The sequence below is a fragment of the Odocoileus virginianus genome, chromosome 17, assembly GCF_023699985.2.
Source record: "Odocoileus virginianus isolate 20LAN1187 ecotype Illinois chromosome 17, Ovbor_1.2, whole genome shotgun sequence".
NCBI classification, from domain to species: domain Eukaryota; kingdom Metazoa; phylum Chordata; class Mammalia; order Artiodactyla; family Cervidae; genus Odocoileus; species Odocoileus virginianus.
The window spans coordinates 20,810,250-20,824,275 of NC_069690.1; the positions used below are offsets into that span (position 1 = coordinate 20,810,250).

General features: G+C 46.6%; 1 protein-coding gene across 2 annotated transcripts in view; it reads left to right on the top strand.

Annotated features, from left to right (window-relative positions):
* NXN (nucleoredoxin) overlaps positions 1-14,026 on the top strand; it is a 161,818-nt gene that overhangs the window by 122,172 nt on the left and 25,620 nt on the right. Inside the window, exon 1 of one of the 2 annotated variants that reach the window (XM_070478815.1) lies at positions 2,736-2,825. The exons of the other annotated variant lie outside the window; for it this stretch is intronic. Coding sequence (XP_070334916.1) covers positions 2,751-2,825 — 75 coding nt within the window. The 5' untranslated portion in view covers positions 2,736-2,750. Of the gene's footprint in view, positions 1-2,735; positions 2,826-14,026 lie in introns of those variants that run through there. 2 annotated transcript variants of the gene reach the window in all.

The window sequence follows — 14,026 nt, forward strand, 5'->3', positions numbered from 1 at the left end:
TGTTCTGTATTGACTCCCATATTTATTTCTGTATAGGGTCTGTAGCTCTTTCTTATTCTACATGAATCACTTGGATGCATAAATTCAAGGACATATGTTTGCAGCTCTCACACATCTGTCTTGAATTTCATCTTTTCCACCCTGTCTTCTACTTTCCAAACAATTTACCTCCCTCCTTCTCTCTCCCTGCTGTTATTTATTTCATTGTGCCGTGGAACCCTTTCATTTCAAGAGCTGACAGAGGGGAACAATGCAGGCCACACACTCCACTTCTATATAAAGGCATCTTGCAGCACGGTGAGCAAGCTTTGTGTCTGGTATGAGTCTTTTTGCTCAGGACACAGCTGGTCCGGAGCACACGGCAGTGTGGCTGACCCTGGCTTCAGAGCTCCGGAGGAGCCTGGCTCACTGGGTTCCCAGTGAGGTAATGTTGTTCCCATCATGGACCAATCCAGCCCAATTGATGGCGGGCCTTCACGTGCCTGACTCCTGGCAGAATGGGCCCTTATGCCTATCCTCTTTGATCTTTTTTTCCTGACTGGGAATTTCTCACATCATTGTAAATGTTTCTTTTCCTCCCCTTGTCATTTGGCTCCGTGGGGACTTCCTGAAGCAGGAAAGTGGTAACAAGGGGTTTAACGGGGCGCTCAGAAAGTTCTGCCAAGAAACAGAGCTCTCTGTGCAGCCAGGGCAAAAAAGAAAAACACCAAAGAACACCAAACAAAAAACCCTGATGAAATAACAATCAAATAGGAAATTGAAAGGAGTAATGTGCTGAGTGTTAATAGCTCCACAGTAGAGCAGGTACGGATGTTGCTGAAATGATAAACATCTCTGAAATTCTCACAAGCCATACTTCCGGCCCCTGTTTCACTGGGAGAGAGGACATGGAAACCCCGCTCACCCTGCTGACTTGTAATTTACAGCACTCGGGTTCATAGGTGTTAACAATCGCATTCCTGATCTCCTGGAAGCCGAGGAAAGTTCTGAACCTATCTGCCTGCTTTCTTTTTTGGATAGTAACTTATTTAGCAGCTGTTTAGGAACCATGATGAATACATGAGAACAAAATACCAGCTTGCTTGTTTTTCATGCTGCATCTATAGAGTCAAAGGTGAGAAGCTGGTAAACGTACTTCCTTGGCCTGAACATCGCCCTCATTTTCGTTGTCGTCATCATTGTCGTGGTCATCAGGATGTATTGAGTGCATGCCAGGTGCAAGGCACTGACGTGCAAAAGCAGCGTAAGATTTCGTGCCTTGGAGGGAGTCGTCAGATGAAAGAGCTACAATATGGCCTTTGGTTTTGAGCCCTGAAAGAATGAGCGCAGTAGGATTCTAGAAGGGTGGGGATCGCTTTTGCTATTGACTTGCTTGATCACCTCACATCTTTCAGTTCTCTTGTTCCCATAATCTGTGACATCTCCCTCTCTCTCTCTCTCATTGGATCTTTTCACTGTGGTACCTGGCCCTGCGGGTTTCAGTTGTGGACAGTTGATCTGTGACGGATATGTCTGTCATGAAAGTGCTGAGTTTGAGAGTCAGTAGAGGATCAGAACCTGGAGCTCAAAGGTCATAGCTTGTCAGCCAACCCAGAACTAAGGAGGCTAGGGGAGCTCTGTTGTCCTCCTGCCAGAATCTGCACTAACACCGTCTCCTGAGGGAAGGCCTATTTTAGATGAAGACAGTTTGTTAGTATGGATTTTAATCTTATTTGTTTGTTTGTTTGTTTGACCAGCCCGCATGTGTGGCTTTCGGAATCTTTGTTCCCCGACCAGATCAAACCCATGCCTCCTGCAATGGAAGAGCAGAGTTGTAACCATTGGGCCTCCAGGGAATTCCCTGTGTTTTTATTTAAAACATTTTAAAATTAAAACCTTGCTGGCATTTTTGTTTTGTTTTGTTTTTGGCAAGAATCCTTTTATCAACTGTAGCCAGTTCCTAAAGTTGATGGCCTTACATTTTGTATTGAATCATGGTTGTGGGGGGATGAATTGATGGCATCTACCATTTTTGCTAAGGAGTGCGGAAAGTGGGAGATACCACTGCTTTGACATGCAGCTTCTGCCAACAGAATCCTCAAACCCACAAGGAACAGCCCTTCTCCTTCCCAAAGTCCTTATTGCTACAGTTCCTCTCTTTCCTTTTTGTTTTGTTTTTAACCTTTTTTTTTCCCCCCCAGAATTTATTTCTCTTTGGTATGAACTGAAACATTCTGGGTTGAACCTATGAGGTGACGCATTTCTCAAAGGAGGTGGCAGACCCCAAAGAGCCCAGTGTTCCAGCAAAAACACACTGCTCAGAGCGAATGTGGGCAGACTTTCCTAAGAATGTCAACAGAGGGGGGCTCCACCATGATACAAACCACAAAAACCCTGTCCCCACTCAGAAGTGATGGCCTCGGGATGCGGTCTCTTCCATTCCAAACCAGTTCTGGCTCCTTGTCCTCTCTCCTCTGAAAACTCCCGGGCCCCCTTCTTTAGTTCTGCTTCCTTGCCGGCATCTGTCATTCTTAGCCACCCCCTTGCTGTTCCAAACCACTCTGGCCCAGTAGAGGCTTTCATACCAGATGGGGCTTGAGGAAATCCCTCCATCAGCTTGTGAAACTGCAGCACGGGGAAGCGGAACAACCTCTTCGTCTGTGGTGTCGGCCAGAAAGAACTTGGCAGCCATATGTCCCTTTGTGCTCTCAGCAACTGCTCATCTCCTGGCCTGTTGAGTCATTACAGCAGGAAGTTGTGTGGCAGAGTCAATGAACCTCTTTAATTGGTGTTGCAAGTGGAACCAGGTTCCAAGTGTTTGGGGACCAGGACTCTCCAAGCCCGAGGTGAGTGAGAGGGATCAGGAAATATTTTGCAGTTTAGCACTTTTGAAAGAGTAAGAAGAAAACATGTGCATCTTCTGTCTTTATATTTGTGGGCATCATTTTTCCCAGCTTTTACCTTTTTTAAAAAAATTTTTTTTGAATTTATTTTTAATGTTTTGGCTGTACCTCAAAGGTGAGGAACCTTGGTTCCCTGACCAGGGATTGAACCTTCCACCACCTCCCCACCTACCCCCACCTCCAGCCCCCAGCTTTGGAGGCACAGTCTTAACCACTGGACCACCAAGGAACTCCCTGTAATCATTGCTTGTCTCATTCATTTGTTGCTGGTGGTGGTGATTGAAGCCAGTCCGAAGGTGCAGTTTTCTGAAAGGAGATTTAGTAGCAGACTTTTCTGGTGAGTGACTCCCAGGAGGAAAGGAGATAGAGGCCCTGGCCACTGTGTCTTAGAGCACTTCTTAACTGCTAGTTGTAGACAGACGCAACTTCTTTCATGACCACCCACTGTGGCTTCGTCACCAGAGTCACAAAGCTGCAGCCCACTGCTGGAGCTGGCAGCCAGGCCCCAGGTCTCCAAAACACATGAAATACCACTTTTTAAATGTTTATCTTCTTTCTTTTTTAATTTTTTTTTTTTTTAGCCACACCACACAGGCCTGTGGGATACTAATTCCCTACGAGGGTTTGAACCCAACCCCACCCCACCCCCCACCCCCCAGTGAAATTGTAGAGTTCTAACCATTGAACTGCCAGGGAAGTCCCCATTAAATGTCTTCTCATGCCCGCCAGCGTGGCCACCATCAGCCCCTTTTGTCCCAGGTGGTCATGGTTAGACTTAGTGGCCATTTCTTAGTTGTTCTGCCACTCTCCAGTTAGGAGAAAGAAGGATCCACGGGCTGGATGCTGGTCTGGAAAGTGTCTGTGTTTATGTGAAGAAGGGGAGCTTTTGCCCCTCCCAGAGCCACTGCCGGAGAAGCAGAGCCTCCTCTGCTCCCCCTTCCTTCATCAGAGTCCATCTGCTTACCTTCTGTCAGGAGGTCTCTTATAAACCATTCTGTATTTATTTGTGTGGATTATTCTGGGCCCCATCCCTGGCAGGGAGTGGTGGCCCTATGGTGTCCTGATTGTTATTGTCAAACACTGCTTTTTCTATTTTTTAAGAATTTTTAAAAATATAGTTGGGTTTCAGCTGTATAATAAAGTGATTCAGTTATAGATAGATACAGATATTCTTTTTCATATTCTTTTCCCTTATAGGTTGTTACAAAGTATTGATATAGTTCTCTGTGCTATATAGTAGGTCCTTGTTAGTTATCCATTTTATGTATAGTAGTGGAATGCTTGGAGAAGGCACTGGTGACCCACTCGAGTACTCTTGCCTGGAAAATCCCATGGACGGAGGAGCCTGGTAGGCTGCAGTCCATGGGGTCGCTAAGAGTCAGATACGACTAAGCAACTTCACTTTCACGTTTCACTTTCATGTATTGGAGAAGGAAATGGCAACCCGCTCCAGTGTTCTTGCCTGGAGAATCCCAGGGAAGGCAGAGCCTGGTGGGCTGCCAGCTATGGGGCCACACAGAGTCGGACACGACTGAAGTGACTCAGCAGCAACAGCAGCAGCAGTGGAATGCTGCTTATTAAGTGCTCTTGGAGTTTGATTATGTGCAGGGTTTGTTGCTGTAAATGGACTTTCATCAGAAAGATTTCATCAGATTCCATACCAATAGAATCTGGAAGGACACACATTAGAAGCATTCTCATTTGAGTGTTTACTGTATGCCAGGGAAGGTTCTAAGCATGTCATGTGTATTACTTATCCTCACGGTAACTCAAGGAAGTAGGCACAACACCACCATCTTGCCACTGAAGTGAGGCTTGAGAGGCTGTGTAATTTGCCCAAGTGGCAGAGCCAGCATTCAGACCCAGGCCAGCTGCCTGTGGAGCCTGTGCTCCCAGCCGCTGCATGTGTTTCCCTCCTGTGCTGTTGCAGTGAGGATCGGGGGCCCTGGAACACAGAGGTCAGCTCGGAGGAAGGATGAAGGGGCAGGGGTTGTTCTGTGTTGGCCCTAAAAGAAGCACAGTGTGTACCCCGCATCCTAGGAACCGGCAGGTCTTTGACAGCACTTTGGAGTGACAAGTTAAGATGGAAGCAGAGTTTGCTGTCACCTCATGAGGTGTATGTGGTGGACGGCTGGCTCTGACGAGGATAGACGTTTCTTAGATAAAGAGATAAAAGGAAGGAGTAGCATATCAGATCCGCCACCTCATACTAGCAGCAGTGTGATTTCTGCTGTAAAAAGAGTATCTTACAGAGCAAAGTGAGGCTGTTACGAATTTAACATGTTCCCACAGCACCAGGCTGGGAGTAGGCAGCACTCACTCTGCCGGGTGGGCTTCCCAGGTGGTACGGTGGTAAAGGATCCACCTGCCAATGCAGGAGACGCGAGTTCGATCCCTGGTTCGGGAAGATCCTCTGGAGAAGGACATGGCAACCTGCTCCAGTATCCTTGCCTGGGAAGTCCCATGGACAGAGGAACTACAGACGGACTAAAGAGTCGGACACGACTTAATGACTAAACAATGAAGACAACTCTGTACAGCTGTCTCCTGGCCTGGGTCCTCTGTCTGCAGGTGTCCCAAAATGACACAAGGTGTAAGAAGTTATTTCTCCCATCCTTCCTCTGCCGGAATGAGAAACGACAGCTGACCTGGGTGCTACATGGAGTTAGTGGGGTCAGCACATTTTTCCACTTGGTGTCAAGGAAAAATGGCAGTGTCCTCTTTAGACCTCATCATCGTTTATGACATTTTTTTTTTTTGCAGTTATCAATTGACTTTATTTCTTTTCATATGGTAATACCAGCAGTGTAAATATCTTGTAAAAAGAATATATACATTTATGACATTTATTGAGCACTCGTTGTATATCAGGCAGTGTTCTAAGTCTTATATGTGTATTAATCATTAATTCATTCTAACAACAGCAATATGGAGCAGGTTATTTTTATTCTCACTTTACTCAAGAATTAGAGGCTCTGAGAGGTGAAGAAACTTGTCCCAGGTCACCCAGCAGGCATGCAGCAGAGTTGGGATTTGAACCCAAGCATTCTGGCTCCAGAACCATGTTCTTAACCATTTCACCTACACCATACTGTGCTCTGATAGACAGAAGTACTGAAAAAAGATTTGAGTGACCCACAGGGACCAAACTCAGCCCAGAGCTGTTGGTTCATGGGGCTGCCCCTGCTTGGAATCACAGTGGTTTCATGGAGGATGTTTGAAACAGTTAAGCGTGTTTGATTGAACACACAGAGCTGTTCCTGGCATGTTCCCTAAACTAGGATGGAGCCAGGCTTCCTTCTGGCCCCTTTTGCTCACTTCTCCTGGCAGTTGCTGTGTGTTAATGCCTGTACAGAAGTAGCTGTAAAATAGCTTTAACGTTGACCATTTTTACCATTTTCTACTTCTAAACAGTAATGTTCCTAAAGGCAGGCCTGGTATCTCACCCGCTTTGTGTCCCGTGCAGCGCTTTGATTAGTGTTGAGTGTTATTCACACTTGATGAGTCTCTGCTGGATTGGACAGCCCACCTAGGTAAATCAGCTGGAAAACTTACCATTCTGAGATCTGGGGAAACGAAGAGTAAATTTCTAACATCTCTTCTACCCAGTTCTAGTCTTTCTCTTTCACTACAGCCTAGAGTAGCAGAGACAGACCCAGGAGGGTGTGTGGTATATTTCACACCTAGCCCTTTGAGAGAAGTGGCGTGGATGTGTTATTTTGTAAACCTCTTGCTCTACGACCCTTAGGGCACAGGGCCTCCTTCTGAACACAGCTGTAGTGAAGGGGAAATTGATTGTTAATCTAGTTTCAGAGATGCGTCCGCTGGGAGGACTTTGATTTCTCAATAACCTGGTGCAGGTTCCAATCACCCCAGCCCAGTCCAGCCCACCCTCACCTCTTCCTTGATCTCGCCAGTCCTTTCTCTGTGTTGGCTCCAGGCAGAAGGAGAGCTGGAGAAGGGAGGGGATCAGAGTCACTGTTAGATAAAGGGAGACCAGCTCCAATTCCATCAGCACTGGCTTTGAGTGATGTGTTCTGCAGTTTAAAGAGAATAAGGAACGCCTCTCCAAGTCTCCCAAAAGCACAAGGAAGAAGCCCTTTAAATGTCTCAACTTGACTGTGTCGCTGGGCAGCCAGTCTAGCTGGCCTGTCCACAGAGTTTCCTCTCTCCCTTCCTTCCTTCCTTCCATTCAATCATTTCTCCATTTGCTCACCATCGTTTACTGAACCAGGTAACGTGTGCCAAGCACTGTACTTGGCCAGCTGCTGTACCAGGCTGGGGGACTGCAATCTTAGGCCAAATCACACACTGGGACTCCTGCCTCAGAAGCAAGGCTTGGTCTTAACTCCGGGGATATGAGGACAGGGTCCCAGTAGAGCGTTTAGAATGGCCCTGGAATAACAATAACAACAGCAACAATAGAAGCTAACGCCTATTAGTACCTAATTGGGGTCATGCCCTATTCCTTTTTGTCTTGGCTCTGCCATGTGGCATACAGGATCTTAGTTCCCCGACCAGGGATCAAACCTGAGCCCCTTGGCATGAAAGCTTGGCGTCTTAGCCAACAGACCGCCAGGGAAGTCCCTGGCCCTATTCTAAACACTTTACACATCTACTCTTCACAACAGCCCAGTGAAATGTAGGTGCTGTCATCTCCATTTTGCAAGTGAGAAAACTAAGAAAGGTGCCTGAGGTCACCAACTAGCAAGTGGCAGGAGCAGAGTTGAACCTGGGCTCCCGAGCCTGGGAGAGCAACCTCCAGTGTCCACGCCATCTTGACACTGGGCAGTAGGACCTGGGATGGGGGGGTTCCCTTTGACTCTGCACGTGTTATGGGCTGTGGTTGTGTTTGGTGAGAAGGGGTGGGGACACTTTTGAGGCTCTGTTTTCACAGACTACTTACTAAGAGGATGGTGTTGACTGTGGCCAACCTTCGGTGGAAGGGCCGGGGTGAGGTCTGCCTAAGAAGGTTCCGGCTGACCTTGCCAGGGGGCCGGCTGATGTATCCACCATCTGTGTTAGCTTTGGCTTGATCCCACAGTTTCACAGCAGCTGTTGAGAAATAAAAACTTAGTCCCCCAGTCAAGTGTAAGACCCAAGCCTCCAAATGAGAGGCGGATTCCATATTACCCTCAGGAGCTGGGGCTTCTCAGAAATGGCCGGGTGGCATTTCCCTGCGGCAAGCGCGAGTGCTGACTAATCCCGCCAGGGTTTCTGATCAGCTCGGCTTCAGAGTCTGCATTTTTACAGTTTACCAGTTCCCAATCCCATCCCTTTTGATTTTTGCTTCGTAGTTTCGTGGGTCACTGTAACAGCATTTCTGGACAACATTCCTGGGACAACAGTTCTAACCACAGCCTTGGGTTGCTAACCAGAACCAGCCGCCAGGCTGAGGAATGGGAACTGTTAAGTAACCCGATAGCCCGGTTTGTCATCCTTTTTTTGCTTTGGGCCAAGTTGAGCTAATCTTGTCTCCTGTTTCTTTTTGTCTGTTTCATCTTTGCTGCCTTGCTTCTGGATTCTAGGCTCTGGGCATTTGCTGGGAACCCATTCTCTCGGGGTTGCCTGGCCTCTGGGTAGCTGTGGAAGGAGGTGGGATGTGGCATGGAAATGAACTCTGGGTGGACGCTGTGCCAGGACAGTCACTGGAGAGAGAGCAGGCTTTGGATGGAAGTCACGGGGTCTCTCCTGCCTGCCGCAGTGCTGGTCACTGTGGCCCTTCTGACGAGCCTGCTCAGTAGCTCTTCGTCTTTTCTCCCCTGACCACCTGGAAGGAGTTCTTGCCCTCAGTCCACCTCCCTGGTCCAGGCGCCGGGACGGGAACCTCCTGACTCAGCTTGTCTCCCTCCTACGCTCCTTGGTAGCAGACTGTATGGTATTTCACACTTTCAAGCAGAATCAGACGCGGGGTCAGAGTTCTCTTAAGAGAGAAAAGCAAAATCCAGAGCGTCAGCTTAAAAAATAAATATCCAGATGCCCCTTAAAATCTGGAAATCCAAAATGGGAAGTGGACGAAAGGAAAAGGGGAGGAGGGAAGACATCAGACCACATAAAACTGGCCCCCAAATATGTATGTGTTTGTAGAAAGTGCTTATGGCAGAAAGACCACTGGCTACAGAAGGAAATCCCCCGATTTCTGAGGAGTTTTATATGCAGCCTACCCTACGGTTGATTGATTTAACTTTAAAATTGAGTTGACAGGAAAATGTTTTTTGAAAAGGATGCTGACAAGACAAGGGGGAAATAAGCATAAATTTGATTCAGATATTAATGATGTGTCCCATGTGTGTAATGCTTTAGTTTTCAGAGCGTCTCCACACACGTTACCTCGTTTAAGCTCCGTATTCATCCTGTGATGTGTGTATGACCATGCTCGGCCAGCAGGTGTGACCTGCCCAAGGTGTAGTACTGTGTCACCTACTGACATCTATTGAGATGTCCTGGCAGGATGGAAACCCAGCCCCTCTGAAGCCTGTTGACTTATTCCACCACCGTTTTTTTCCTCCCAAGGAGAACTTGGAGATAACGTAGAAGCACTTATGCTCCTGACTGTATTTAAATGCTCTAACATCATACCAAGGAGGACTTTGAGCTCATTTCTTGAGGATCCTTAATAAAAAAGTGACATTAGCACTCTGTCCTAGGTGGTTCTGCTCTTCACCACCCTGAAGGCAAAGGGATGAATCAGAGACCACCGATGGTACTCAGCTCTGAATTAGCTGGGGAAGATAGCAGCCGCATGTTGTGTGGTTTTAACATCCCGCCTTTCACCATTTCATCATCTTAGAGTTTAGGCAAATGCTGATTCTTATTAGAGGAAATATTCACAAGAGTAAAGATGAGGTAATATCATAGTTCTCCCAGTTGAATCAAGGTTAAGCCATGTACTAAAGTGAACTGTTAAAGTGATCTTTTTCCGGAGTCCATAGAGCTCTTAGAATCAGACAGGTTTAATCACAGGCTTCAAGAAATTCACAAACTCTATGAAATTACAGACTTTTTCATATATGGGTATCTTCCTCTGGGGAAAAAAATCTGTATGTAACTTTTATCATCAACAGTGACTGTGACCCCAAAATGGTTATGAAACCAGAGTCTTAAGAGGGCTTTTTGGAAACCTGGAGTGGACTTGAGATGTCACCCACACTTGAAAAGGTACAGAGATGAATCTTGGTGATCATTTCTTTAGCGCATTTCCAGATGGCATAAAAGAATCATCAAAGCGGACCTGTGGGACTTTTCTAACACGAGGTTCTCTTTCTGATTCAGGTATCAAAATGAACATGGCTGGAATGATCATTCCTATGCCTCCTGCACAGTTTCAGAGCAGAGTAACCAGGATACTACAACCTGAGACAGATCATCCCAAGCAAATATGATATGACAGTAACTTGTGCTTAGTCGCTCAGTTGTGTCCGACTCTTTGCGAACTCATGGACTGTAGCCTGCCAGGCACCTCTGTCCATGGGATTTTTTCCAGGCAAGAATACTGGAGTGGGTTGCCGTTTCCTCCTCCAGGGGATCTTCCCGACTCGGGGATCGAACCCACGTCTCCTGCAGCTCTTGAATTGCAGACAGATTCTTTACTGTGGAGTCATCAGGGAAGCCTGATATCACTGTACCTCCCATCTTTAAAATACCCTCCCTCTGACCTCATCAGGTGTTTTTCTAGGTACAATCCCATTTCTTTTCTCCCTTTACAGCAAAACTCTTAAAGAGAATTGCCTGTAGTCACTGCCTCGGCCCCTTATCTGCCATTTTCTTCTCTTTTTATAACCTTTCTTTCTGTTGTTCTCCTCTTGATGTTTCGCATGTTGGCAGGAGTACCCGGACTTGTCTGGGTCCCAGGCCCACTGTAGGCGTGTGTGTTGGATAGAGGTGCTGTCTCTCTTCATTCCAGTGTGTCTGTCAGCTTCACCCCTGTGCTGACTACCTTCCTGCCAACCCCAACCAGATCACGTGTGACCTCCGGTCTGTTCTCTATTCTCATTGTGCTCAACAGCTCAGCAGCATTTGACCCAGTGACCTACACTCTCCTCTCTCAAACACTTTCCATGCCTGCCTGTTGGGACACCAGAGTCCCCCTTTTTTCCTATGTCTCTCATCACTCCTCAGCCTGCCATGGGTGTCCCTGGCTTTCTTTTATCTCTTTATTTTTTAAACAGTAACTTTTCTTACTTATTTGTTTGGCTGTGTCAGGTCTTAGTTGAGGCATGCAGCATCTTCGTTGCATCACGTGGGATCTTCTGCTGTGTCTCATGGACTCTAGTTGTGGCACACGGGCTCCAGAGTGGGGGCTCTGTAGTTGCATTGTGTGGGTTTAGTTGCCCTGTGGCATGTGGGAGCTTAGTTCCCTGACCAGGGCTCAAACCTGTGTTCCTTGAATTGCAAGGTGGGTTCCTAACTACTGTACCACCAGGGAAGTCCCTACTCTAGATTTATAAACCAGGTGCTTACTTGAAATCTCCACTTGCATGTCTAATAGACACCTCAAAGACAGAACATCTTGATTTTTCTATCTTGATTTTTCCCCTCTCAAACTTCTTGCTCTGCCACTGTTCCTCATCATGGTTAGTGGAACTCCTTGACATGTTTTTGCTCAAGCCTCCAAGCCACAGTACAGTACCCCCTTGACCTTTTTCTTTCCCTCACACCTTCCTTGCATCCATTTGTCAACCTCCGCTATTGACTGTCTTCAAAATGCACCGCCATGTCCTCACTTTCTGTGCTGCTACAGCCCAGGTCCTTGTCACTGCTCTCCACTCCTGCCCGGGCCCTTGGCAGTGGTCCTCCCAGCTAGTCTTCCCCTGATGTCTGTCTGTTCACAGTGGCCACAGTGACCTTTTAAAAGATAAACCAGCTTGCACCACTCGCCTTAACCCTCAGCAGCTTCCTATTACAGTTGGCCCTGAGTATCCTGGATTGGTTCCAGGATCCTCACAGATACTAAAATCCATGGATGCTCTAGTCTCCTATACAAAATAGTGTGGTAGTTGCGTATGACCTACATATACCACATCCTCAGGTATACTTTACATCATCTCTAGATTGCTTATAATACTTAATACAGTGTACATATAACACACATAGTTATACATATGATGTAAGACTATATCAACAGTTGCCTGTGCTTGGCAAATTCAAACTTTGATTTTTGGAACTTTCTTGATTTTTTTTTTTTTTCTGAACATTTTTGATCTATACTTGGTTGAATCTGCATATAAGGAACCTGTAGATATGGAGCGCTGACTGTATGCTTAGAATAAAATTCCATTATTTTTACCAGTCTACAGGACCTGAAACATCCTGTCTGTGAGTGCCCTTCTGGCCTCACTGTGGCCCCTGACTGTCTGGCTGCATCCACCCTTGCCTTCCCCCATTTGCACATGCTATTACTGAGGTCTGTGCTCAAATGCCAGTTCTTCAAAGATTCCTTCCAGAGCACTCACTAAAACGTGTACTGCTCCACCCAGCATTACGTATAAGTGCTTGAAATTATTTTCATGTATATATATGTATAATACATATTCATATATATGTTCATATTATGTTGTAGCTGCATCGGGTCTTAGTTGCAGCACACAGGACCTTCGTTGCAACATGTGGGCTCTCTAGTTGTAATGTGCAGGCTTAGTTGCTCTGTGGCATGTGAGATTTTACTTTCCCGAACCAAGGGGTCAGACTTGTGGCTCCTGTATTGCCAGGTGGATTCTAAACCACCAGACTGCTGGACCACAAGTCAGGGAAATGTCCCTGCTTTGTTTATTCTTGTATCCCTTGTGCTTAGACCAGGGCTGGCACATAGTAGGTGCTCAGATAATATCTGTTGAATGAATTTCAGCACTCTTGTAAAAAAAAAAAAACACGTATTGGGAAAAGCAGTGTATTTATAATTGTGAGATATATGTATATCTCCTAAACATCAGTAAGTATAATAAAGATGAGCAAAAAAAAAAAATGAGGCATCATTTTTTTTTTTCTCCTATCCAATTGGGGAAAAAAAAAAAAAACAATGGTAGTGATAACAGTTGGTGAGAGTACCAGGAAATGGGTGCTCTGATTTGCCATTGGTGGAAATATAAAATCATCTAAGCTTTCATAAATGATGAGTCATTGGTGATTTTTATCTCAAATTTTGTGGCTATGTTTCTCATTTTCTTACATAGTTACTTTCTCCTCCAATAATTCCTTTTTAAATCAGAAAAATCTGATAATTTTAATACCCACCCCTCTCCTTTCTCTCTCTCTTTTTTTTTAATTAACCTGGCTGGATCCTGGTATAAGCAAATTTATAAACCTGATCCCAGCGGTAGAATGGTCTTGTTTTGTTGTTGAACCTCTCAGAATGTTTCTTCTGAATCCTGTATCAGGATTCTCAAGATAGTGCAAAATCAGTCACTGAAAAATGTGTGTGCAGAGTCACTCTTGATCTGAAATCCTGGCTGGTTTGGGGTGCCCATCGGAAATGTGGGGCTGGGAAAAACATGCAGCCTTAATGGGGACCCACCCAGTTAAAGGTGGGGTCCCACAACACTTCCTGCCAAGACCCAGGTCTCCACAGGCAGGGGAAGCCTCCCATTTCTTGTCTGATAGATACCCTGCCTGACTCCCTGGCTGCTTGGGACTGAGTTGAAAACAATGATCACAGCCACACACGCCTTTCCGTCTGCTGTGTGTGGCTGATGCCCGTTTCCCTTGACACCTCCACGCCCTGTTCTGCCAGCGCCCACACAGCCAGCCCTCCTGTCTGGGCCCCAGATCCCCAGAAGGAGGCTTGCAGGTGACTCACCAGCGGGCCATCCTGTGGTCTCCCCTTGTTTCTTCTCTGGAGGTACACTGTTACGTTTGATGTTTCATTTCATTATGTCATTTTCTGGACTTGGCAGTTCAATTCCAGAGTACCTGGCGACTCAGCTGAGTAGCGTCCACCCAGATGTCTGGGAGCTTACCAAAGAGCCAGCACACGCTGGGCTGCTAGCCCTGGGCTGTCGCTGTCATGCTTTCTCAGCCTCGGTCCTCTTCGACCTTGGCCCTCTGACAGTTGGCACAGCTGACCGCAGGAACCTGCCAAGGACCAGGGATTGTTTTGAGTGGCATGGGGAACTGAGGGTTGGGGCTGGCTGGGGTGTTCGCAGGCTGAG